The 27,952-nt window shown below is 47.6% G+C and overlaps 1 protein-coding gene across 3 annotated transcripts in view; it reads right to left on the bottom strand.

The window, feature by feature from the left end:
- The window catches only part of TRPT1 (tRNA phosphotransferase 1), a 458,396-nt gene extending 440,520 nt beyond the window's left edge, over positions 1-17,876 (bottom strand). The window contains exon 1 of one of the 3 annotated variants that reach the window (XM_068115987.2): positions 17,751-17,876. In XM_068115987.2, coding sequence (XP_067972088.2) covers positions 17,751-17,831 — 81 coding nt within the window. In that variant the 5' untranslated portion in view covers positions 17,832-17,876. Of the gene's footprint in view, positions 1-10,191; positions 10,269-17,750 lie in introns of those variants that run through there. The other 2 variants (XM_068115991.2, XM_068115990.2) reach the window with 2 other exon arrangements.
- Between the last annotated feature and the right edge of the window lie 10,076 nt (positions 17,877-27,952).

Raw genomic sequence — 27,952 nt, forward strand, 5'->3', positions numbered from 1 at the left:
CCATCACGGCCGTCTCTCCAACTTACAATCCCACGAGATATGCAGAAAGGACGACCCAAAACCAATATAAACATCATTAAACATCATTTGTATATAAACATCATTAAAAGTAAATAATGACCTCGGCCAAAGTTCAAACGATATTTAATCTCTACATGAGAGAATTCCACATAGCTATTTGGGCGGTGAATACGCTAACAGATCGCTGCCTCCATCGATCTTGCCAAGGCCGTAACAGCTAACAGCTCAAAATCCTTTTAACTGTTGATTTGGTAGTTTTTACAATGAAGGAAACATTAACAATGTTGTTAAAAGTTTATTTTGTGATTAATTGGAGTTATGTTGTTTGGAACATTTTTTACCTCTCCCACCTCCCCCCAAGCTCTCTCCCTCCCACAGATCTCTCGATGTCCCTGCTCTCAAATGTTGTGTTTGTGTCCTTCCCCCTCTCTCCCCATCTTGTCTGCCGCGCCTCTTATTATATGTTTTATGTGTCGGTTTGACTTTTTGTGCGATTAATGTTCGCTCTTTCACGAGCCTCGATCTTGTATACAAAAAAAAAAAAAAAAAAAAAAAAAAATGAAAAAAGAGATATAGAGTTCAAGTGAATGACGACATGCCGTGATGGTTTCTACTTTCTGAACGTGAACTTCACGGATCGCCATGGACCCATGATCGATGTTTCTATATGTGAACGTACCCGTTTGTTTGCGAATGGGTACGTTTTTCATGGAAGTCCTTCACGAACCTGCTGTCCATGTATGACGTGCGACTGAAGGTGCTACAGGAATGTGGAATTTATTGGTTTCATGCTTTAGCATTCGCCGTATCTGCATTGCCTGTTTGCTTCTGGCCTCCCACCCATGCGTAGCACGGGTATCTCCCTAGTAGGATATGATTTGCTGTCTGTGTCGAGAACACAAATGCTGCCTCTGTCTCGTTTATTAGCTCTTTAGAACGAAGAGTTTTCACAAAGTGAATTTTTGCAAAAAATATGGGCCATTTTGAATGACCTGTCTTCTGATACACACATACACACACACACACACACACACACACACACACACACACACACACACACACACACACACACACACACACACACACACACACACACACACACACCTATTCATAAACACACAAACACACATACACATATACACACACTCACACACACAGTCACACTACTAGGGGTGAAGAAGCAACGAGGGGTCTTCCAGGGTGACACCCTTTCCACTTTCGTGTTTTACTTGGCCCCGGAACCACCAAGCAACCTCATTAATAAGCACGGGACACGGATACACCCCAACATCGAACACAATAATGTCCAAAGAAATAGGAAAGGTGACATATACTGAAGATGAATGATTTCAAAATATTTGCAACAAACTATGAAGAATCCTTAGAACCTTAAGACACCCAAGATCCCAATACACTGGAGAACCTCAATACCTCCAACAACCTTAAGACCCTCAAGTGCCCCAACACCCTTTAAGAGCCCTATTAGTCTAGTAGGAAGACTAGGTCCCCCTGCACCCCCCGGAGATATACTTCTAATCAGTGTTTCTAGATTGGAAAAAATGTGTAGAAAATGACTAGCTATGGCCCCAAGCTGAAAAAATGTCCCACATACCATTTTTATGCAAATTACTGCTGCAAATTTTATGCAAAATTATGCAAATTTTATGCAAATTTTTGATGAGGAGTAGAGTTGAGGGGTCTTTGAGGGCTTCATCGAGGTGCTCTCGGTTGCAAGACTGGGTCATTCTGAGAAGCACAGCAGGGTCAGAGATCATGATGTTCTCCTCCTCAGTGAATCTCTCCATCAACAGCCTCTCCATTGCCTCACACACTGTTTTGAGGCAAAAGAGGGACTTTGCGTAGGCCTTTCCACTGAGAACACCTTTGAGAGATCCACTTGTTACTAGTTGTGCCTCAAAGAGAATCTCTGCATATCCAGAACCACGCATCTTGTGTCCAGTGAGCATCCCGATGTAGTTCATGGATGTGTGGAAGGGTCCAATCGTTACTACATGACTAGCAAATTCATTTGGCCAGCGCCAGATGATGGGAAGGGCTTTCATGCAGACACCCAGATCAAATGTATTCAGGACCCATCTCTGACCCACCTCAGCAGTTGCTGCCTCGGAACGCTTCAGTAGCTCACGAACAACTGCGTTGTCTGTGATCGGTTGGTGGATAGGCGTGCAGTAGTCGACTGTTGATTTGCTGGGTGGGGGAGAACCAGTTGCAGAGGTGAAACCCCCTAGCCCAGGCACAGGCTGCAGGCCACAGCTTCCGATGTATCTGATGAAGAGCCAGATGTAGTACAACCGATCACAGACAACGCAGTTGTTCGTGAGCTACTGAAGCGTTCCGAGGCAGCAACTGCTGAGGTGGGTCAGAGATGGGTCCTGAATACATTTGATCTGGGTGTCTGCATGAAAGCCCTTCCCATCATCTGGCGCTGGCCAAATGAATTTGCTAGTCATGTAGTAACGATTGGACCCTTCCACACATCCATGAACTACATCGGGATGCTCACTGGACACAAGATGCGTGGTTCTGGATATGCAGAGATTCTCTTTGAGGCACAACTAGTAACAAGTGGATCTCTCAAAGGTGTTCTCAGTGGAAAGGCCTACGCAAAGTCCCTCTTTTGCCTCAAAACAGTGTGTGAGGCAATGGAGAGGCTGTTGATGGAGAGATTCACTGAGGAGGAGAACATCATGATCTCTGACCCTGCTGTGCTTCTCAGAATGACCCAGTCTTGCAACCGAGAGCACCTCGATGAAGCCCTCAAAGACCCCTCAACTCTACTCCTCATCAAAAATTTGCATAAAATTTGCATAATTTTGCATAAAATTTGCAGCAGTAATTTGCATAAAAATGGTATGTGGGACATTTTTCCAGCTTGGGGCCATAGCTAGTCATTTTCTACACATTTTTTCCAATCTAGAAACACTGATTAGAAGTATATCTCCGGGGGGTGCAGGGGGACCTAGTCTTCCTACTAGACTATATGACTCTTAAGAACCTGAAGACAAAATACAAGTACCACAACCACCACAACCATTCATTCTATAGAGGGTGCCAAAGGGTTCAAAATAACCCCTTCATATGCCACGTGCAGTCCTTCGCCCCCTTCTCTAAATATTAAAACATCTGCTAAATGTAAAAAACACCCGATATTTCCACTCTGCGACATTCAAGGTCATACACCTCACCTCCCATGTCCGTTCTTATTGCAACGACTCCCAAGTTTTATTTCTGAGTTACACGGTACATAGACCTCATGACCCCGCGCTGGAAGTGAAAAGCAGGGTTAGGCGATGGGGTGCGTGCGTACGTGTGGCGTATCTGCATTTAAAAATTCATTTTCTCGGCAACCGTTGGTCTGATTGACACGAAATTTTACCATAGAAATAGGAGCGTCTCTGCCTGTAGAACCTTTTTATTCATAACTATGGCGTCATGTGTCACATGGTATGGACGCCATCTTGGAAAAACGTTGCACCTCTACATCTCAAACTGCCCAATGGAAAAAATTGAAACAAGGCTCATTCTTAAGTACTCCCCATGGGGAATAAGATATGTTAATGATAATGTCATCGGTGCCTTCATTATGACGTCACAATTCGACAAATAAAACGCTTGATCTGATCAGTATGAAATTTTTTTATCTGCAACTGTTAGTTGCAACATACAGTCATACATGCACACAGCTGCCTGCGTTGTATTATCGAGACCATCATGTGCGTCTGCCATTACAGGCCACCATGGTCCGCAATAGAGGAAACACAATTCACAGCTAAAAGGTACACCATTGAGAGTCCATTGTCTTAAAGCAAATATATATATATATATATATATATATATATATATATATATATATATATATATATACATATGCATATATTGTATATATAATATATATATATACATACATACACATATACATATACATATATACATACATATACTTATTTAAAACCTATCCTTAACCCTTAATCTTCTTCATGGAATTCAAGCGATGCGGAACATTATCAAAAGTGTTGCAAAATTTCAAAATATGCCAAATTACTGCATTCCGATCATCGTGACATCTTTATAAGATAATAAAATAGAGGCAATGCCCCAGACCTCACTTGGTAGAGCCAGGGAACCATTGGTATATAAGTGAATGATCCACAAAATATGTAACAGAGAAGGAAGTAAATCCCAATTTCAGGGGGCAACCCCCTAATTTTTTGTTAATGCCATGAACATATTTTAGTACATAATAGGTGATGAAGGTTGTGGTCAAGTTTCATGGAAATCGTGTGTGTAGTTTCAGAGAAGTTCGGAGCATTCACATACAGCCCGACTCACTGACGTATTCACGGACACCGTCCGTGAATTTTTGTTCCAGGTGAGCTAAAAACAGTGGGAAATGCTTCCATACTACAAGCAAATGTCCAGGTGCATCCGACATGTTTGTTTTGTTTATTTGTTTTTTTTAATCGCTCGAGAGCGCCTAAGCCTTTGTAGCTTTGTGAAAGGTAATATTAAATGATCCCAACCCCATTCTTCAGTGGGTGAAGGGAAAGTCCCCAGCAAAAAATAGATTAAAAACAAATTTAGATTTCTTCAAAACGCCAACAGGTTTCGAACAGCACCCCGGGCAACACCGTGTAGCCCTGCGAGTACATAATAAATCTAACATTTATAGATTAGATGAGGTGGAATGTTAAATACCTTCACACATTTCATGAAATGGATCGTCGTTGCATTCTTCAGCAAAATAACTTCAGTAAATCACGCTCTTCCTTGCACAACCTTCCAGAGCCGTTGCTTAAAGCAAAATTAAAAGCTGAATATATCAATTGTTGCCATGGCAATATTCTGTACAGCATTCCAATTCTTTGTCCATTGTCCTTGGTCACGTGACCCGCAGTGAGCAGACCAAGGCTGCACCGACAGACTCTTATCCATGGACATTTTCGTTTTTATGGAATTATTCCTACTTGTTTGTGATTATTCCTTTTGATATTGGCTGCGAGTTGCATCAGTATACCAATTCTCAGCATTCTACCCCCACCTAGAGGTAACAAACATTTATATCAGTGAATGAGTGAATCATTGTATAAGTTAGTCATTAAGTGAGTGAGTCAGTGGTAACAAAGAGCTTTATATATTAGATGTTAATAAACCCCCCAAACAAAATCTCACTTTCACGAACCCTTGTTTACTATTATGACTACTACTACTATTACGACTACTACTACTACTACTACTACTACTACTACTACTACTACTACTACTACTACTACTACTACTACTACTACTACTACTCCAATGACACAAATTATTCCCATTTCCTTGTGGAGTTGGCGTTGGGAACATTTTTGGCCCAAGGCTTTCACGAACCTGTTAGCCAGTCCTGATGTTCGAATGAAGGTGATTTTGCCAGTAATTACCTCCACCACCAAAGGTGGATGGAGGTTATGTTTTCACCCCTGTCTGTCTGTTTGTTTGTTTGTCCGTTTGTGAACAAAATATCTCAAAAGGTTGTGGACGGATTCGGACGAAATTTGGCAGAGATGTAGCGTATGTAACAAGGACGAAATGATTAGATTTTGGTGAAGATCCGGATCCGGCTACTAGAATTTAAAAGTGATTCTTCACCATTGGGATATAGGGCCAAAAACGATACATAGCAGGATATCTGAAAAAGTTGTAGACGGATTTAGCCGAAACTTGGTGGACTTGTTGAGTGTCTGACAAGGACGAATTGATTGGATTTTGGTGAAGATCCGAATCCGGATACGAATTTGTTATTTGTCAAGTGATTCATCACCACCGCGAGATGGGGCCTAAAGAATATATAGCATATGATATCTCAAAAAGTGGTGGACGGATTTGAACTAAATTTGGTGGATGAGTTAGTTAGGTGACAATAACAAGCTGATTCGATTTTGGCTCAGGTCCGAATCCAGATCTGGCCTATCAGTGGAATACAAAACGTAACCTGTTCAGCCTGGCAGATGTACGCACTCTATTGAGTGTATGCTTTGATATTGTCACGTTCCTGATAATTAAAATCTTCCAAGGAAACGGATTTCCGAACGAGCTTAACACTCCGAGGCGTTCAGTCAAAATAAAGTGGAGAATACGCGTGGGGGGAGAGACCGAAGAGTGCTTAACTTCACGAATCCCACTGGCAGTCTTCACACCTGGATAAATTAACTCAAACAACACGAAAGTAAACTGTACAAAAATACCAGTTTTATTAAAGAAAATGCCGGTAATAAAATAAAATAAAACACGGCAAAATAAAACTATGATTCCTAAACGGAGCGCTCCCAAACAGACCCGAATACACACAAAGGGAAACATAACTGAAAAATAAATAGGTGTGATTTAGTGAGCACTTAGCTCAAATCGGCTGGTGTATCTCGTCAGGAATCATCAAAGATAGTCTGAGGCCTTGGCGTCTTTGTGCGTGAAACGCGCTCGTTGGCGCGAAGTAGGCCTCCCGCGCGAAGCGAACGAGCTTGGTGTGCAGCTCGCTCTTCCAGCCGTGCTTGTCCTCACAATGTCTGCACGGAAACCGCAGCTCTCCGTCCGCTACTAGCAAGATGTCGGAACACGACCGTTCACGATGAAGCTTCCTTGCGCAAGAGCAATAGCGACCGTTCACCAACAAAGACCGGCCCCAAGAGATAAGAGAAAATGTCGGCACACGACCGTTCACCACCAGTTCCAAAACGAGAAGGGCGAGAGGACGTCGATGCTGAGAGAGCCAAAATGCGACCGTTCGCTATCGGATCCAGAATCGGAATAAGCGAGAAGGGAAAATGTTCGCCGTTCCAACTATTTTGTAAGCGCGGCTCTGACGTCATCTGTGCCTGCTTCACCAATCCCATAGTCCCTTCACCATTCTTACCAGTCCTCTGTGCCAATCAAATCCCTGTCCAATCACTGCTCTTTGGGCGTGTATCCACGGAGTTTTTGTGCCTCTGCGCTCACCAAGTCAGTGTTATCCACGGTAATGCTTCATGCCTGGTTTCAGGTTGGTTTTTAATTAGTGGTTAATGGCCGATTTCTTACTAGGAGTCTGCAGTGCAGTGTCATAAGGAACACAGGAAAATATTAGAGGCAATTACATACAGGGGATTAATTACCCATAATCCCTCGCTAATTAACAAGCCCCACCCCTCTGATGGGGACGAAAATACAAGCTTACCCGACATCCGGCCTACACAACTTCCCTACTTATGACCACTGAATTGAAAATATATAGAACGCTCATACTCCGTGAAAAGTGTAGCCGCCGTGTCGCCATCTTGGTTAGCACGACTGGACCGACTCGCTTCGTGGATCTCGTTTGTTTTGAACGTGTCCCAGATTTTAAAAGCCAGACAACTGTTAAAATGCCATTTTGTGCGGCAATAAACTGCTCCAATCGGTTACGGAAGGGTTGTGGAAAGACGTTTCACAGCTGTTTCAAAGACGTTTAATTCATAGTCCATAGTGCTATGGAAGTACATAAAGTAGTTCCATCATGGCTGCTCACTGAATGGGTGTGTCTCGATCATTCCCGGGCTTTCGGCAACTGTTACATGGTGGCAGCGATCGCACAAAAGGTGAAAAAACGCAATCGCTTTTCGCTCTGAATTGCGTGCAAACGCATGACGGAAATCACCATCGCCCAGCATCGAGTGCCAACCAAGATGGCGCCCGGTAGCTACATCTCCACCTGTGTGGTGTGAATGGCAATGGTCATCTATATATATAAAACACAGTGTGTGTGTGTGTGTGTGTGTGTGTGTGTGTAATGTTACCGATAGACTCCTAAACGGAGAGGCTTACGTGCTTGATATTTGGCATAGACATGGCCATTGAGCCTGGGACGAACATGGCCGAACTCAAAATATTTGATGATCCATATTTTTTATTCATATTTACCTCAGCGCATTTCAGCACACGGAATCAACGGAATCAGAGCAGGTGGGCGCTGATTCGCTCAGAGCGATCACGTGATGACGCTATGAACGCTATGACGCTATGAACGCTATGACGCTATGAACGATATGACGCTACGAACGCTATGACGCTATGAAAAAAAAAAATCGCTATGACGCTATGAAACGCTATGAACGCTATGACGCTATGAACGCTATGAACGCTATGAACGATATGACGCTATGAAAAAAAAAATCGCTATGACGCTATGAAACGCTATGAAACGCTATGAACGCTATGACGCTATGACGCTATGAAGGATATGACGCTATGAACGCTATGACGCTATGAAAAAAAAAAATCGCTATGACGCTATGAACGCTATGACGCTATGACGCTATGAACGCTATGTAAAAAAAAATCGCTATGACGCTATGAAACGCTATGAACGCTATGAAAAAAAAAATCGCTCGTTTTGCCAAGGGGCTCGCTCCCCCCCCCCCCCTCGTTCCCCTCCCCTCCCCTTCCCCCTCCCCCTCCCCCCCCCCCCCCGCCCGGCAATGCCGGGTACTTCTACTAGTTCTATATATTTTCAGTTCAGTGCTTATGACATATTGAGGTGTCTTCTTCTTCACGACAGTCGGAGCACACTAATATATACACTCTACCTGAAATAAGGTATCCCTACCCCCCACAAACGTAACAATACGCTTTATGTTTTGTCTATAAAGTTCCTTGAAATACATAGATAGTCTACGACCTTCCTTTTATCTGGTCACCTGAAAACCAGTCTCTTCAAATGGTTTTCATTCTCTGAGCTAATCTCCCAGCATGGTCTTGATAGCCATTGCATGGCTTCTGGTGTGAGCTGAAGTAGTGAAGCCTGAGGGGTTGAATACATTGAGTTTTATTTAACTTTGGATTTAGGAATCGAAATAGTTTGTCTTATTTTATGATATGTATATTGTCTTGCTTTGTCCGCTTATCTCAGTGCTTTGTCTGGATGTATCTCTCCCGTTGTCCGATTCCAGTAAAGGGTGAGTAACAACCAACAACCGTGTGACTGTGACAGGTGATGATGAATATGGGTGCTGGTGTTATGGAGGTATTACCTTGCTGGATCGACCGTAATGAGACAGCTCTTGGTCCTGTTTCAAGTCGCGAAATCCTAATAGGTGAAGTCGAGGCCTTCACCTTCGTCACTCCCTCCATGAGCCACTCAGACCTGTTGTGGCCATGCTGGAGTGCATTACGTGTGCACGTGCTGTGTTTTGTGTAGAATAAGGTGTAGGAAAAATCTGCAATGTGCTACATTGTTCAGGTTTCATGTTCTGTGAAACAAATGGTGACGACCTGGTGCACCACCAGGTGGCATAATGGTTCGACGCTTCGAGACTGCGGTCTACAGTTCAAATCCCGACCGAGTTATGGCAAACAAACCACCATAGGTTGACAACTACAGCGCATGCCTGTTGCTTGTGTGTCTCTATCAGGTTCAGTACTGCAAGGATTACATTAGGTGGTTTGCCTTGGCCAGATCTGCCGTTCGACTGGCGGGTCATGAATGTGCAATTCAGGGTGCCGGAGATAACTCGCCTACTCTTCACGAACAACACCGTGGGATGTTTAACGTCCATCAACTAATACCGTCAGACGGGACACCCGTTTAACGTCCATCCGAGAGACGGCACACCCTTGTGATGCAACGGTCTATTGTATGACTTATGGTGTGCACCATTGATGTGCTCAAACCAAGATGGAAGCCGATGCTGTTCGTCCGTTCAGGGAACAGTGTAACAGTCGACGAAGGTGGGGGTTACATTTCCCGAAATTAATCACACACCTGCACCGAAGTTCCGTAATGATGCCCCGTAACGAAAACCTGGGAATACCTGGTGAGCACCTGGGAATACCTGGTGAGCGATTTCAATCGGGTCGTGTCCCTCTGTATTATGTGTGTGTGTGTGTGTATATGTATATATATATATATATATATATATATATATATATATATATATATATATATATATATATATATATATACATATACATATATATGTGCGTATATATACACACACATCAAAGCGTGCACGTCTAAGGAGAAGTTCGGCTTTACACCAGGTACCAGGTAACCATGAGCTATGATGCCCTCTGAACCACTCGTTATACAGTAACACTGATGGACGTTCATTGGCAATTGCAAGCAAGGTATTGGTATGCAAACCTACAGGTATGCACTCTCACCTGAGTTCGAACATGAGTCGTCTCGTCCGTGTTCGTATATCGACCCAGGTGCAAACAGTCACTGCGGAAGTTTCGCAGGTGAGGCAAGGTATCAACGTGTGCACCTGACCAGCCGGACCACGCAAGAAGGTGGGATTAATTACGACCGTTTAAATACGTAATTGTGGACCTCGATTGCGAAAACTCAAACGACCGAAAAGTCCCACTACCACGACTACGTATGACGAAGGAAAATTTAATAAAGTCGATTTTAAGGCAGTTTTGATTGCTTGTCGTTTACGTGTTTATCCACAGATTAGTAAATCTCAGGCTGACAGCATGAGGATTTACAACAACCAGAAATAGAGATAATAAACTGTACGAGTGGGAGGAGTTTCTCTAATGACGTCACATCGGCAATAACCACGCCCACAGGCAACACTGCGGCTTCCCTGGCTCAATTGTCCTGCACTGGCACGCTCAGAAAGTACAGCTTCTTCTTCTTCATTGGTTTGCAGCACAACATGGCTAAGGGTGGTATAATTTGCTGGAGAGGCAGCTGTGCCACTGATACAGTGCCCCCTGTAAATCAAACTAGGAATTGGGAATTTTGAGTGACGAGTGCCTGCGATAGCTCGCCTTCTCTTCGCGAAGGACACGGTGGAATCTTTCACGTCCACCACCTGATGATTGGCACTTGGCAGACGGAACGACCAGTTTTAACGTCCATCCGAGGGACGACGCACCCCTTGATGAAAAGCCCGCGAAACTCCAGGATGGCGGTTTATAGCTGAGTCGGGAAATCCTAATGATATTATATAACTGTGTCCCGTGTTTGTCTCACTATACCAACCTGTTGTGTGACACACCTGAGCTAAGCGTACAAGATTCCATTATTAGCTCACAGGTAAATTATAATTTGTGCACCTGTGGGTATTTCGTGCTGGATGGACAGCCCACTGAGAGGCGTGTACGTGCTATCGATTGATTGATCATTGATCATCATCGATGAGGGATAAAAGGCTGAAACCGTCAACAAGGACGTCGGGAACAGTGGATGAAGGGTGTAGAATGAGCTCATTCAGCTATCAGATCTCACCAGGTGTGGTCCAGGTGATGACGCATGTTGCATCATTGACAGCCTTTAATCTGATCACACATAAATAATGCCTTGTATGCGGGAAAGGTTATCGACACAAAAGGTAAACCACGCATTCGGATTGGGGCAAAATTCCCCGCCCACCCCCACAGATGGAGGGAACACAATTGGAGAGAACAACCAATCAGCTCTCACCTAATCAGTCTTCTGGGGATAACTTATTATGTGAGACAGATGATTGGTTGTTCCCTTCCATTATGAACAGGTGAGACATGCAATTGGTTGGACCTTTGATATTTAAATGTTGATTTATATCGACAGTGCAAATGGTGTGGGGGGGGGGGGGGGGGGACGTTAGGTGGTGGGGGGGGGGGGGGACGTTAGGTGGTGGGGGGGGGGGGGACGTTAGGTGGTGGGGGGGGGGGGGGACGTTAGGTGGTGGGGGGGGGGCGTTAGGTGGGGGGGGGGGCGTTAGGTGGTGGGGGGGGGGGGCGTTAGGTGGTGGGGGGGGCGTTAGGTGGTGGTGGGGGGGGGGGCGTTAGGAGGTGGTGGGGGGGGGGACGTTAGGTGGTGGGGGGGGACGTTAGGTGGTGGGGGGGGACGTTAGGTGGTGGGGGGGGACGTTAGGTGGTGGGGGGGGGACGTTAGGTGGTGGGGGGGGGGGACGTTAGGTGGTGGGGGGGGGGGGGGACGTTAGGTGGTGGGGGGGGGGACGTTAGGTGGTGGGGGGGGGGGACGTTAGGTGGTGGGGGGGGGGACGTTAGGTGGTGGGGGGGGGACGTTAGGTGGTGGGGGGGGGACGTTAGGTGGTGGGGGGGGGGACGTTAGGTGGTGGGGGGGGGGGACGTTAGGTGGTGGGGGGGGGGGGACGTTAGGTGGTGGGGGGGGGCGTTAGGTGGTGGGGGGTGGGGGGACGTTAGGTGGGGGGGGGGGGGACGTTAGGTGGTGGGGGGGGGGCGTTAGGTGGTGGGGGGGGGACGTTAGGTGGTGGGGGGGGGACGTTAGGTGGTGGGGGGGGCGTTAGGTGGTGGGGGGGGGCGTTAGGTGGTGGGGGGGGGGACGTTAGGTGGTGGGGGGGGGACGTTAGGTGGTGGGGGGGGACGTTAGGTGGTGGGGGGGGGACGTTAGGTGGTGGGGGGGGGGACGTTAGGTGGTGGGGGGGGGGGACGTTAGGTGGTGGGGGGGGGGACGGGACGTTAGGTGGTGGTGGGGGGGGGGGACGTTAGGTGGTGGGGGGGGGGGGCGTTAGGTGGTGGGGGGGGGGACGTTAGGTGGTGGGGGGGGGACGTTAGGTGGTGGGGGGGGGGGACGTTAGGTGGTGGGGGGGGGGGACGTTAGGTGGTGGGGGGGGGACGTTAGGTGGTGGGGGGGGGACGTTAGGTGGTGGGGGGGGCGTTAGGTGGTGGGGGGGGGGCGTTAGGTGGTGGGGGGGGACGTTAGGTGGTGGGGGGGGGACGTTAGGTGGTGGGGGGGGGGGGACGTTAGGTGGTGGGGGGGGGACGTTAGGTGGGGGGGGGACGTTAGGTGGGGGGGGGGGACGTTAGGTGGTGGGGGGGGCGTTAGGTGGTGGGGGGGGGGGGACGTTAGGTGGTGGGGGGGGACGTTAGGTGGTGGGGGGGGGACGTTAGGTGGTGGGGGGGGGGGGACGTTAGGCGGTGGGGGGGGGGACGTTAGGTGGTGGGGGGGGGGACGTTAGGTGGTGGGGGGGGGGGGGGACGTTAGGTGGTGGGGGGGGGACGTTAGGTGGTGGGGGGGGGGACGTTAGGTGGTGGGGGGGGGACGTTAGGTGGGGGGGGGACGTTAGGTGGTGGGGGGGGGGGACGTTAGGTGGTGGGGGGGGGACGTTAGGTGGTGGGGGGGGGGACGGGACGTTAGGTGGTGGTGGGGGGGGGACGTTAGGTGGTGGGGGGGGGACGTTAGGTGGTGGGGGGGGGACGTTAGGTGGTGGGGGGGGGACGTTAGGTGGTGGGGGGGGGGGACGTTAGGTGGTGGGGGGGGGGACGTTAGGTGGTGGGGGGGGGACGTTAGGTGGTGGGGGGGGGACGTTAGGTGGTGGGGGGGCGTTAGGTGGTGGGGGGGGGGGACGTTAGGTGGTGGGGGGGGACGTTAGGTGGTGGGGGGGGGACGTTAGGTGGTGGGGGGGGGGACGTTAGGTGGTGGGGGGGCGGACGTTAGGTGGTGGGGGGGGGGACGTTAGGTGGTGGGGGGGGGACGTTAGGTGGTGGGGGGGGGGGACGTTAGGTGGTGGGGGGGGGACGTTAGGTGGGGGGGGACGTTAGGTGGGGGGGGGGGACGTTAGGTGGGGGGGGGGACGTTAGGTGGTGGGGGGGGGGACGTTAGGTGGTGGGGGGGACGGGACGTTAGGTGGTGGGGGGGACGGGACGTTAGGTGGTGGGGGGGACGGGACGTTAGGTGGTGGGGGGGGGACGTTAGGTGGTGGGGGGGGGACGTTAGGTGGTGGGGGGGGGGGACGGGACGTTAGGTGGTGGTGGGGGGGGGACGTTAGGTGGTGGGGGGGGGGGGGACGTTAGGTGGTGGGGGGGGACGTTAGGTGGTGGGGGGGGACGTTAGGTGGTGGGGGGGGGGCGTTAGGTGGTGGGGGGGGGACGTTAGGTGGTGGGGGGGGACGTTAGGTGGGGGGGGGGACGTTAGGTGGTGGGGGGGGGACGTTAGGTGGTGGGGGGGGGACGTTAGGTGGTGGGGGGGACGTTAAGTGGTGGGGGGGGCGTTAGGTGGTGGGGGGGGGGACGTTAGGTGGTGGGGGGGGACGTTAGGTGGTGGGGGGGGACGTTAGGTGGGGGGGGGGGGGCGTTAGGTGGGGGGGACGTTAGGTGGGGGGCGTTAGGTGGGGGGGGCGTTAGGTGGGGGGGGCGTTAGGTGGGGTGGGGGGGGGGACGTTAGGTGGGGTGGGGGGGGACGTTAGGTGGGGTGGGGGGGACGTTAGGTGGGGTGGGGGGGGGACGTTAGGTGGGGTGGGGGGGGGACGTTAGGTGGGGTGGGGGGGGGGACGTTAGGTGGGGTGGGGGGGGGGACGTTTTGTGGGGTGGGGGAGGACGTTAGGTGGGGTGGGGGAGGACGTTAGGTGGGGTGGGGTGGGGGTGGGGGGGGACGTTAGGTGGGGTGGGGGGGGGGGGGACGTTAGGTGGGGTGGGGGGGGGGACGTTAGGTGGGGTGGGGTGGGGTGGGGGGGGGACGTTAGGTGGGGTGGGGTGGGGGGGGACGTTAGGTGGGGTGGGGTGGGGGGGGGACGTTAGGTGGGGTGGGGTGGGGGGGGGGACGTTAGGTGGGGTGGGGTGGGGGGGGGGACGTTAGGTGGGGTGGGGTGGGGGGGGACGTTAGGTGGGGTGGGGTGGGGGGGGGACGTTAGGTGGGGTGGGGGGGGGACGTTAGGTGGGGTGGGGGGGGGACGTTAGGTGGGGTGGGGGGGGGACGTTAGGTGGGGTGGGGGGGGGACGTTAGTTGTAGAGTCCCTGTATATAGAGAGTTGTGTCAACTCAAATTTGGACGCCATTTTGTGTCTAAGTGTGTCGGATTAGATATACATGTACATTCGCGATATGGGGTGATATATTCTAAACCTGCTAAAAAAAAATTTACTACACATATTTAGTCTTAATATTACATACAGGTGATATTTGTTTTGTCAAAAACTCAGCTATTGCCGTGAAAAAGAGCTGTGTGGTGATATTAAAAGTGGTATGGCAATGCATATTACAAGCCAACACTGCAAATAAGAGCTAACATTATAAGTAAGACAAACCAATGCTGTCGTTCTCTGAATTTTAATAACTTTTAGAAAGGAGTGTGGGCATATCCAATATTTTTTAAAGGGTGCCGAGAGCAATTCCGGTGTAGGACTTCCAGCCGACATATAGTCTAACACACTTAAAACAAATTCTGTACGTGGTATTGCCATATTTCTATAGTGTACAACTTTAGTTTTATCGACATTTATATTCAATTTCCATTGTAATGATTTAACAAGCTGCAAGTCAGCTTCTGTCTCTGACATAAGGAAAACGTCATCGGCATCTAGTAAGATTGAAACGTTCATTTATTACTACACCCTTGCCCAGAACTCTGATGGATATTGCCTGATCGATTAATATGTTTCATAGCTGGCGACTTAATTAACACTTAATTTTCGACTGCGCCAAGCCGTAATTAAACAGAGAAAAACTTTTAAAAATACCTGCAGTGTGCACGGTTCGTCTAGTCGAACAGATATGGAAAAGCACAGATACGACGTCGTATTCACCATAACTTGTTTAATTTCACCAGGAACACGATGAGGCCAACACAGTAAACATTCAGTACGAAACTTGGTTCATACATTCAGTACAGAACACGATTCATACATTCAGACCGTAAGAAAACTCTGCCCGTAATACAACACTCTGACCAGACCAACACTTCATCCCACTACGTTCACTCCTCACAAGTGAAACTCATCACTACTCCGTTCACTCCTCACAAGTGAGACTCATCACTACTCTGTTCACTCCTCACAAGTGAGACACCATCACTACTCCGTTCACTCCTCACAAGTGACTCATCACTGCTCCGTTCATTCCTCACAAGTGAGACTCATCACTACTCCGTTCACTCCTCACAAGTGAGACTCATCACTACTCCGTTCACTCCTCACAAGTGAAACTCAGAACTGGCAGAGTCTCGAGGAGTCGATCGCTTTCCAGCTCTTTCGTCTGACTTTCGCTTCCCAAATTTGTCTTCTGACTTTATCACTTGGAAATCTATACATCTTATATTTCCCAGATTGGTTTGAACAACCAAAAGCAGAACAACCAGTCATTTTGTTTGGCAATAAACAACATTCCCGTACCAAGCTGACGTTCACGGACGGTGAAGTTAGACACAAAATGGCGCCACGAAATCACGTGACCAGAAATCTCGGGTCAGCGCATGGCGCAACTCTCTTTATACAGGGACTCTAGTTAGGTGGGGTGGGGTGGGGGGGGGGGGACGTTAGGTGGGGTGGGGGGGGGGGGGGGGACGTTAGGTGGGGTGGGGGGGGGGGACGTTAGGTGGGGTGGGGGGGGGGGGACGTTAGGTGGGGTGGGGGGGGGGACGTTAGGTGGGGTGGGGGTGGGGGGGACGTTAGGTGGGGGGGGGGACGTTAGGTGGGGGGGGGGACGTTAGGTGGGGGGGGGGGGACGTTAGGTGGGGGGGGGGACGTTAGGTGGGGGGGGGGGACGTTAGGTGGGGGGGGGACGTTAGGTGGGGGGGGGACGTTAGGTGGGGGGGGGACGTTAGGTGGGGGGGGGGCGTTAGGTGGGGTGGGGGTGGGGGGGACGTTAGGTGGGGGGGGGGGGGGACGTTAGGTGGGGGTGGGGGAACGTTAGGTGGGGGTGGGGGAACGTTAGGTGGGGGGGGGGACGTTAGGTGGGGGGGGGGGGACGTTAGGTGGGGGTGGGGGAACGTTAGGTGTGGGGAGGGACGTCAGGTGGGGGCAGGACGTTGGGTGGGGGGGGACGTTAGGTGGGGGGGGGCAACGTTAGGTGGGGGGGCAACGTTAGGTGGGGGGCAACGTTAGGTGGGGGGGACGTTAGGTGGGGGGCAACGTTAGGTGGGGGGCGTTAGGTGGGGGGCAACGTTAGGTGGGGGGGGACGTTAGGTGGGGGGGGGACGTTAGGTGGGGAGGCACCTTCGGTGGGGAGGGTATGTTAGGTGGGGGGGGGCACGTTAGGTGGGGTGAGGCACGTTAGGTGGGGTGGGCACGTTAGGTGGGGTGGGCACGTTAGGTGGGGTGGGCACGTTAGGTGGGGTGGGCACGTTCGGTGGGGTGGGCACGTTCGGTGGAAGCACGGTAGATAGAGGAATAGGCATGGCAGGTGGAAGCATGGTAAGTGGAGGCACAGGCACGGTTGGTAGAAGCACGGTACGTGGAAGCACAGACACGGTAGGTCGAGGCAAGGTAGGTGGAGGCACAGCCACAGTAGGCCGAGGCAAGGTAGGTGAAGGCACAGGCACGATAGGTGGAAGCACGGTACGTGGAGGTACAGGAACAGTAGGTGGATGCAAGGTACGTGGATGTACAGGCACGATCGGTCGAGGCACTGTAGACGAAAGCACGCCGCCCATTGGTGGTTTGTGTGTTTCTATCTATGCTGTTCATGACTCGCCAATAAGCGATGAAACCGGTCCGGCGGCCGAGCTGGGCAGCATTGGAATTCGAATGTATGTACTACTAGTGAATGTCTGCAGCGGGAGTGGAACCCGGATAGGGTTTAAAACGGCAAAGGGTTTACCTTGTGTAGGTAGCTTTTCTTGATTACTTTATGCAGCTTTTTTTGCTGCGAGAATGGCAGAGAGGTAATTAAATAATAGATACATACATGCATGTGCAGAGGACATTAGGAGATGTCAATGTACTTTTACATGGTAACGGACATTAATCGGGATATCCAAGGAGATATTAGAAATTCGGGGCTGATAGGATAGTCTGGAGGTACGCACTCACCTTTAAGCTGTGTAACCTGCGTTCGAACCCAGACCCAGGTATAAACCGCCATCCTGGTGTTGCACAGGCAGGGTCATTCATCGGTACGTGCCGTCCCTCGGATGCACGTTAAACCGGTTGTCAAAAGTTCAGCGCGAAGCAAGACGTGAAATAACAGGAGTGGAAACAGAGGTTTTTATTGGGTGGATAATTCACGGGTCGAGTTCCTGCCATAGGTCGTGCCGCCCACCCCCACCTCCACCTCCTTACCCGGTCGCCCTGGGCGTGGCTCGGTCCTCTTTCCCACGCCCCGACGCCCCGCTCGCTCCGTGCTCATACACTCCGCCCATTGTTTGGACCTCGTGCACCTGCTGCTGCTTGTGACGTGTACCGCCTGCTCCCTCATTGTACATTATTCATTACCCCCGCTGGTGGGCGTGGCGATGACAATACACGCGGACGGTTTACGCTGAACATGCGAACCCTGGACGGACGCACGCAGTGACCATGATTGCAGGTTACGTGGATCCGATGGGCGCCTCCACTTCCCACCCAGATTGGAGTCGACATTCGTTTTTCAAATAAGCAACGAATGTTTTTAAATGAAACTGAGGTGGTCACAGATTAATCTACGTTTACCAAGGGTAAATTGTCGGAAGATTGATTGTTTCTAATAATGTTTGCTGTCCATTAACACACTTCATTATCTCAAGTAATTACCATAAGGAGTGGGAGCAGATGAGTAGTGTGGCCCATGGTGAGCAGCGGGGTATGGTGAGAAGTTGGATATGGTGAGAAGTTGGATATGGTGAGAAGTTGGATATGGTGAGAAGTTGGATATGGTGAGAAGTTGGATATGGTGAGAAGTTGCATATGGTGAGAAGTTGGATATGGTGAGAAGTTGGATATGGTGAGAAGTTGGATATGGTGAGACGTTGGATATGGTGAGTGGACAATGGGGTAGGATGAACAGTGGAGGAGGGTGAACGGTTGGGTATGAGGAGCAGTAGAGGAGGGTGAGCATTGGAGGTGAGTGGACAATGGATTAATGTGAACAGTGGGGAAGGATGAGAAGTGATTGGGGGGAGAAGGTGGAGTAGTATTTTGGTGTGAGCGTGGTGGAAGGTGAGCATGATGGAGGATGAGCGTGGTGGAGGGTGAGCAGTGGGGCATGGTGAGCAGTGAGGGAGGATGAGTAGGTATGGGGGGAAGTAGTGTGGAGGGTGAGCGTGGTGGAGAGTAAGCAGTGGCCAGTGGGGCATGGCGAGAAGCGGCATATGGTGAGAAGTTGGATATGGTGAGTGGACAATGGGGTAGAGTGAGTAGTGGAGGAGGGTGATCAGTGAAGGAGCTGAAAAGTGTGGTATGAGGAGCAGTTGCGTATGGTGAGCAGTAGAGAAGGGTGAGCAATGGAGGTGAGTGGACTATGGATGAATGTGAACAGTGGTGGAGGATGAGTAGTGATTGGGGGAGGAGGGTAGTGTTGCGGGTGTGAGCGTGGTTGAGAGTAAGTAGTGATGTATGGCGAGCAGTGATGAATGGTGAGCAGTGGGGTAGGGTGAGCATTGGGGCATCGTGAGCAGTGGGGCATGGTGAGCAGTGAAGTATGGTGAGCATTGGGGTAGGGTGAGCAGTGAAGTATGGTGAGCAGTGGGATTTGGTGAGCATTGGCGCATGGTGAGCAGTGAAGTATGGTGAGCATTGGGGCATGGTGAGCAATGGGATTTGGTGAGCATTGGGGTAGGGTGAGCATTGGAATATGGGGAGCATTTGGGGCATGGTGAGCAGTGAAGTATGGTGAGCAGTGGAGCATGGTGAGCAGTGGGGCATGGTGAGCAATGGGATTTGGTGAGCAGTGGGGTATGGTTAGCAGTGGGTAGGGTGAGCAGTGATGTATGGTGAGCAGTGGGATTTGGTGAGCAGTGTGGTAGGGTGAGCAGTGGGATTTGGTGAGCAGTGACGTATGGTGAGCAGTGGGATTTGGTGAGCAGTTGGGGAGAATGAGTAGTATGGCAGGGTGAGGAGCGGGGGGGAGGGTTACAATCAGTGTGGGGGTGTGAGCAATGAAGGAGGGTGAGCAGTGGTGGAAGGTGAGCAGAGGGTGTGGGCGTGGGGCTGAGTAATGGAGAAGGGGGATATAATAACACGTGGTCACAAAGAAAATAAATATAAACTTCGCCGTGGACCGTTTGTGTTTTCTTTCCAACTTTTTGAAAGTGCTCCAAATGGAGGCGAATTCCCGTGCGTGGCAGGTGCGGCTGCCGGACAGCTGCCTCATTCACAAGGCTACAAGCTTTCCGCCAACATGCTCGCTCGGCTGCGCTTTATTATCTCCGTTTAGACCGCCTTTTCAATCAAGAGCGCCTGCACAAGGAACCGCAAGAGGCGCAGCAGCTCCTCCGCCGCCTCCTGCACCTCCTCCGCCTTCTCCTGCTTGATTGTTCGATCCTCGAATCCGACATTCCATTTCCCCGAAACGGAAAAACCTGTGTGACGTCACAATCTCACCTTACATATACGTGTGTGTGTGGCAGGCAGACCACCTCTCCATCGGGCACATTCACGAGTCAGATTCGGAGAACGTGAAGTTGCGGAAAACAATTATGACGTAATGAAATCCAACAGCTTACCTCTCACCTGGTTATCGCGTTTACGTTTCAATTACATTTTCGAAACTTTAAATAAATCGGTGATAATTACGATTTTTTATTTTATAGAAAGCACACATAACAAGAGGGGCAAAGGATCGATGTCTGGAGTACAGAACTGTCTTGAAGTGGGACAAGTATGTCTGTCTAAACTCTGCTCCCTGTCGTGACGAAAATAGAAGAAAATTCAAAGAAATCGAAATGTTTATAAAAACATCCTTATTATTACCTCCGCCACCGAAGGTGGGCGGATGTTATGTTTTAACACCTGGTTGGCTGTCTGAACAGGATATCTCAAGAAGTTGTGGACGGATTCGGACGAAACTTGGTGGACAAGTTGAGTGTGTGACAAGGATGAATTGGTTCGATTTTGGTACAGGTCCGCAGATTCGGCCTATTAGTGGATACAAAATGGAGACGTGTGTGTGTGTGTGTGTGTGTGTGTGTGTGTGTGTGTGTGTGTGTGTGTGTGTGTGTGTGTGTGTGTGTGTGTGTGTGTGTGTGTGTGTGTGTGTGTGTGTGTGTGTGTGTCAGTGTCAGTCAAAAATAAGGAAAACGGGAATGTGGGATAAGTAAATTTTACAATCGTAAGCATTTCCACCTAACACACGTGTTCAGGTGTAAAGTACTTGAATTTCTCATCAATTATTCACAAATCACTCTTGTGATTTTTTTCACAAAAAATCCCGATAAACGGGAAAAATTTTAAAGATTCTAAACTGAAACTTCCCCCGCCCCTCTCAACGTACCTTCTCTATACAGGTAAAAACCCCACTCTCCCCCCTGCTCTATGCAGGTGCAATCCCTGTCTGCACAAGTGACGTAAAAGTCATTTATCTTCTCTCTCGTTTTATTCTATTCTACTTTTTTCTTTTTTAATAAATTTCAATATGTGTAAATTAATGTATTTTCTTCTCTTGCATCGTTACCTCCGCCACCGAAGGTGGTAGGATTCAATGACCTGACATACAAATCCTTCGGTGGCGAATCATTGATTTGGCGCATATTAAGCGTTCAGCGAAAAACAATTATTTTTTAGGTCAACATATGCCAAAAGGTCAACATAGGCCAAAAGGTCAACATAGGCCAAAAGGTCAACATAGGCCAAAAGGTCAACATAGGCCTGATTTCTAAAATTGTCAATTTTCATCCAACTGACTTGAAATTTGAACAGGATTTTCACATCAGCTCACTGAATTCAACCACCAATTATTTTTGAGGTCAACATAGGCCAAAAGGTCAACATAGGCCAAAAGGTCGACATAGGCCGAATGGTCAACATAGGCCGAAAGGTCAACATAGGCCTGATTTCTAAAATTGTCAATTTTGATCCAATTGACTTGTAATTTGAAGAGGATTTGCACATTTGGTCATTGAATTCAACAACCAATTATTTTTGAGGTCAGCATAGGCCAAAAGGTCAACATAGGCCCAATTTCTAACATCCTCAATTTTCATCCGATTCACTTGAAATTTGAAGAGGATTTGTATATCAGGTCACTGAATCCTACCACCATTTATTTTTTGAGGTCAAAAGGTCAACATAAGCCTGAATTCTAAAATTGGGAGATGGGCCCAAAAACTATTTACATCATGATATATCAAAAGGTTGTGGACTAGTTATAACACACTATGTGGATTTGAGTTGGTAAGGTGACAATACCAAGCCAATTTGATTTTTATTCAGATTCAGCCAATCAGTGGGATAAAAAACGTAAACTGTTCAGCATGGCGGAAGTATGCGCTCCACCTAGTGCCGTTCTACTTTGTTCTGTTTTGCCATGTGTCACTCTGAGTAATGTTTTTCCATGCGCACGCGGAGCAAAGTTAAGCAATTGGTCCCGTACATACGTGTCTGCCGTTTGTTAAGTGTCCATCGAAAACTGTTCAAAGGAAGAAATTGAAACTTTACCACATGTTACAGCACCATTTGATATAGTGCAAATTAAGTGTACATCGAAAACTATTCAACGGAAGAAATTGAAACTTTACCACATGTTACATGACCATTTGATATAGTGCAAATTAAGTATACATCGAAAACCGTTCAACGGAAGAAATTTAAACTTTACAACATGTTATAGCAACCTTTGGTATAGCGCATATTAAGTGTACATCGAAAACTATTCAACGGAAGAAATTGAAACTTTACCACATGTTACAGCACCATTTGATATAGTGCAAATTAAGTGTACATCGAAAACTATTCCACGGAAGAAATTGAAACTTTACCACATGTTACATGACCATTTGATATAGCGCATATTAAGTGTACATCAAAAACCATTCAACGGAAGAAATTGAAACTTTACCATATGTTACAGCACCATTTGATATAGCGCATTTTACTTGGATGACATCCGCCCGCGCAAAACCCGCCTAATACGCAGAGGTAAAAACAACAACAACAACAACAACATCGGGAGATTAAATCAGACGCGGACGTAGCTTCAGGTCGGTCGATCTTTAATTTTCGACAAGCTTTCGACCAACAAAGGTCTTCTTCTTAGTCAGCCCCAAGTTCAGCGGAACTGAATCACTTCAGATCACTTCCGCTGAACTTGGGGATGACTAAGAAGAAGACCTTTGTTGGTCGAAAGCTCGTCGAAAATTAAAGATCGACCGACCTGAAGCTACGTCCGCGTCTGATTTAATCTCCCGATTATTTATTTAATGCAAATGAGACGCCCTGCTCATACTGTGGAGTTTCTACTATTTCTCACAGTTATATATATATATATATATATATTACAGAAGAGTTTGCTTGCACCAAGTCCTTTTCAAGACCATGCTTCTCAAGGCTAGTATACTATGAATACCATCTCGTTTAGATATTCCATTGATTGCAAAGACATGCTTCAGGCATTACGTAGACCGGCTATCTTATCTGCATGTACCAGCTTTTCTTTGGCGTACGTGCTATGTAGTTGAACTCCAACATTACCATTGCAAGTCGACAATCACTCGCTGATAAAAATGCATCCAAGTTCAGCATTGCTCTGGTTTCGCTCTGTAGTTGTAATATTTGGCGAAGTAAGTGTGGTAGTAGTAGTAGTAGGCCTATTATTAGTAAGATGTAAGTGTAGGATTATTAGTAGTGGGATCCTAATCCCCTCCTCCCTCCTGTAACGCTTCGTAACACATGGACATACAGTCACGTGAAAAAGTAAGTACACCCCATGTAAAGTTTTGACTTTTTCAACATATTTCAACATACAGCTATTTGATCTTCATTTCAACAATATTGATAGATAAAGGTGATATAATATAACCAATATCATGAAACATTTACATCTTGTAGTCCATTGTATAATTTAAATAAACATAAATGCAAATTTCGCATGTGGAAAAAGTAAGTACACCCCTCCATTTATCACTACTTCAAACACCTAAAATTAGAATCAAGTGCACCAGCTCAGGTGCAAAAGATTCGAACATCGTTAGAGAGGATCTTGGAGGAACCTGTCTTATTTAAACCTCAGACATTTCGTTTGATTTGCTCTTTGTTGTTGAAGTGTGCGGCGTCACCATGCCCAGATCAAAATAGCTCTCTGAGGCCTTCAGAAAGAAGGTTATAGATGCCCACGAGTCTGGGAAGGGATTTAAAAAGATCTCCAAACAATTTGAAATCAATCATTCGACTGTCCTGAAGATCATCTACAAGTGGAGAAGATTCCAAACAACTGCCAACTTGTTCAGGCCTGGCCGCCCCAGCAAGTTCAGCCCGAGAGCAGACCGCAAGATGCTGAAAGAAGTCTCTAAGAACCCCAGAATGTCATCACGGGACCTACAGGTAGCTCTTGCCACTGTTGATGTCAAAGTGCACGAGTCTACCATTAGAAAGAGGCTGCACAAAATTGATCGACATGGGAGGTGTGCCAGGAGGAACCTTTGCTGTCCAGAAAGAACATCAGGGCAAGACTAAAGTTTGCCAATGAACACCTAGGCAAAGACCAGCACTTCTGGAACAATGTGCTCTGGACAGATGAGTCAAAGGTAGAGCTATTTAGCCACAGTACCAGAAGACATGTTTGGCGAAAACCAAAGACTGCATTTGACCACAAGAACCTGATACCAACTGTAAAGCATGGTGGTGGAAATATTATGGTTTGGGGCAGCTTTGCTGCATCAGGGCCTGGGCAGCTCACCATCATAGAATCCACTATGAAATCTTCATTGTACCAGAGGGTGCTTGAGGATAATGTGAGGCCATCTGTCGGAAAGTTGAAGCTCAACCGAAGGTGGACCTTGCAACATGACAATGACCCTAAACATACCAGTAAATCCACCACGGAATGGCTGAAAAGAAAGAAATGGAGGGTTCTGGAATGGCCAAGTCAAAGCCCGGATCTAAATCCCATCGAGATGTTGTGGGGGGATTTGAAACGAGCTGTGCATGCAAGAAACCCCTCAAACATCGCACAGCTGAAAGAAATCTGCATGGAGGAGTGGGCAAAAATTTCTCCCAGTCGATGTCAGAGACTGGTAGACAGTTATAAGAAACGCCTACTTGAGGTTGTTTCTGCCAAAGGGGGCAATACCACCTATTAGAGCCAAGGGTGTACTTACTTTTTACACATGTGAAATTTGCATTTATGTTTATTTAAATTATACAATGGACTACAAAATGTAAATGTTTCATGATATTTGTTATGTTATATCACCTTTATCTATCAATATTGTTGAAATGAAGATCAAATAGCTGTATGTTGAAATATGTTGAAAAAGTCAAAACTTTACATGGGGTGTACTTACTTTTTCACGTGACTGTACATCCCCCTGGAGCCCCTGTGTATAGAGTCGCGACAACTTGCAAGTAGAGGCCATTTTGTATCCATTGAGCGCACCGAACCTGTTTCCATTTCCACCTGTTTCCGAACCATTTCTAATCAAACGGCCTTTCTCTGTGCCCAAAAGGGAGATTATGTTACGTAATGATTTATTTTCGTTCTTTCAACGCGTCTGAACAAGCATACAATCACATATAGGATTGATTTTCCTAAAACGTATCGCAGAAACCAGGGCAAAATGAGGTCAAAAAAGAAACCGCGGTAATGAGCGAGTAAAGGTGCACAACGACGAGTGTCTAATTCGAGGTATACAGAGCGAGTGAGTCGAGGAAACACACACAGGTTGAGGTAGTGACGTAATGGATAAATCTGAAATACGTGGAAGAAGGAAAGTGAAAGAGCGATATATCTATTTTCTATGTCCACAAAGTAAATTTAGAGGAATATACAGAAAAGGAAATGAAGAAGGGCAGAGAAATGCAACAAGTAGATAAAAAGGTCATGAAAGTCAAAAGTGATGTAAATACAGTTAGAACTAGAAAGCATCTGAAAATGGAAAGCCTGTGCACGTCCTCTTTGTATTCAGACTTTTCCTTCCTTATGCAAAAGATGACAAAAACAGCTAAAATAAAACACAAAAAAATTGACGATTTTAGGCGAACTTGACCTTTTGACCTCAAGACCAATATGCTTCAGTGACCCAATATGCAAACCCTTTTCAAATTTTAAATCAATCAGATGAAAATTGACAATTTTATGCAACCTTGACCTTTGACCTTTTGATCTTAAAAAAAACACAATCAGCTTCTAGTTTTTGATTGGGTGAACCAATTCAGTGGTACAATATGCAAATTCTTTCAATTTCAGGTCACTCAGATGAAAAATGACGATTTTATGAAACCTTGACCTTTGACCTTTTTGTTCTAAAAACAATTAGCTTCTAGCTTTTGATTGGTAATCCAATTCAGTGACCCATATGCAAATGTTTAAACTTCCATGTCAATTGAATGACGATTGACGAAGTTGTGCAATCTTGACCTTTGACCTTTTGTTCTATTTAAAAAAATTAGCTTTTAGCTTTTGATTGGTTAACCAATTCAGTGACCCAATATGCAAATTCTTAAAATTTCAGGTCAATCAGATGAAAATTTACAATTTTGACACCTTGACCTTTGACCTTTTTGTTCTAAAAACAATTAGCTTCTAGCTTTTGATTGGTAATCCAATTCAGTGACCCATATGCAAATGTTTAAACCTCCATGTCAATTGAATGACGATTGACAAAGTTGTGCAATCTTGACCTTTTGTTCTAAAAAAAAAACAATTAGCTTTTAGCTTTTGATTGATTAACCAATTCAGTGACCCAATATGCAAATTCTTAGAATTTCAGGTCAATCAGATGAAAATTTATAAGGTTATGAAACCTTGAGCTTTGACCTTTTTGTTCTAAAAAACAATTAGCTTCTAGCTTTTGATTGGTTAACCAATTCAGTGACCCATATGCAAAAAAAATTTAATTCCAGGTCAATTGAATGAAAATTGACCAAGTAATGCAACCTTGACCTTTGACCTTTTGTTAACCAATTCGATGCCCCAATATGCAAATTCTTAAAATACCTCCACCACTGAAGGTGGACGGAGGTTACGTTTTCGCCCCTGTCGGTCTGTCTGTCTGTGAACAGGTAATCTCAAAAAGTTGCGGACGGGTTAGAACGTAAAGTCGAATAAGACGTGGATAAGTTAGTTCGGCGACAAGAACAAGTCGATTCGATTTTGTTTCAGGTACGAATCCAGATCCGGCCTATCAGTGGGATACAACACGTGAAGTGTTCACCTGGCGGAGGTATGTGCTGTACCGAGTACCGTTATCGTTTATGGTTTTAACTATTTTCAAAAATGAACCCGGTTGGGGACAGGCGGTTATTTCCCCACGGTTTCTGAGAATCCACCGACACCTTCGTCACATTCGACGTTGTTGTTTAATGTCCGCGCGACTCGTAAATCATTTCCACAACTGCGCAGAACATTTACACCCACGTGACATTAAATGTGGGCCCGAGCCTTCGTCACAACCCCCACCCCGGCACCCCGGAGGGGTCACGAAGCACAATCCCTTCGGACACCTTGCCCCAAATTAGTGTCGCGCTTTCAGCTACTTAGTGTGTCGAAATAGGACTCGTCACATGAGCAAGATGACGTCATACACAAAGAAAGGTATTGGCAGTGGCGGGAGGAGGAAGACCCCAAATACCGTTTCTATCTTACAACCGACGTGTTGTTTAAACTCGTTACGTTTCACAAGGTCAACATCAGCCATTAATTACATTTTGGTTTCTATGACGTATACAGAACGAATAGCGATAAAAAAAAATATTGATCTTCAGGGCGAATGGTCTTCGATTTATTGGACAACAGAAGGCACAGCAGGATCCTGCCCCTAGTGCTGCAGGTAATGGGAAGTTGTTTTACCTTTAAAGTGCGCCGCACCAGATCGGCAGATTACGTCTGATTCGACTCAGTCGTTTGAACAAATCCAGGACTGACCGGATGATGAGATGTGATGTGGTTCTTCATCCGAAAACATGGAGGTCTTCCGTGGAGGTGTGGAGGTGTCCCAACCAAAGATGGACTCTTAACCACACACACCTACACATACACCCACGTGACCCTTAAATACACACATACAAACACACTCACACGTGACCCTCAAATAGACAACACACACCTACACCTATACCTACACCCAACTTGACCCTCAAATACACAACACACAAACACACACACC

This window comes from Myxine glutinosa, chromosome 5 (assembly GCF_964187855.1).
Source record: "Myxine glutinosa chromosome 5, kmMyxGlut1.1, whole genome shotgun sequence".
NCBI lineage: Eukaryota > Metazoa > Chordata > Myxini > Myxiniformes > Myxinidae > Myxine > Myxine glutinosa.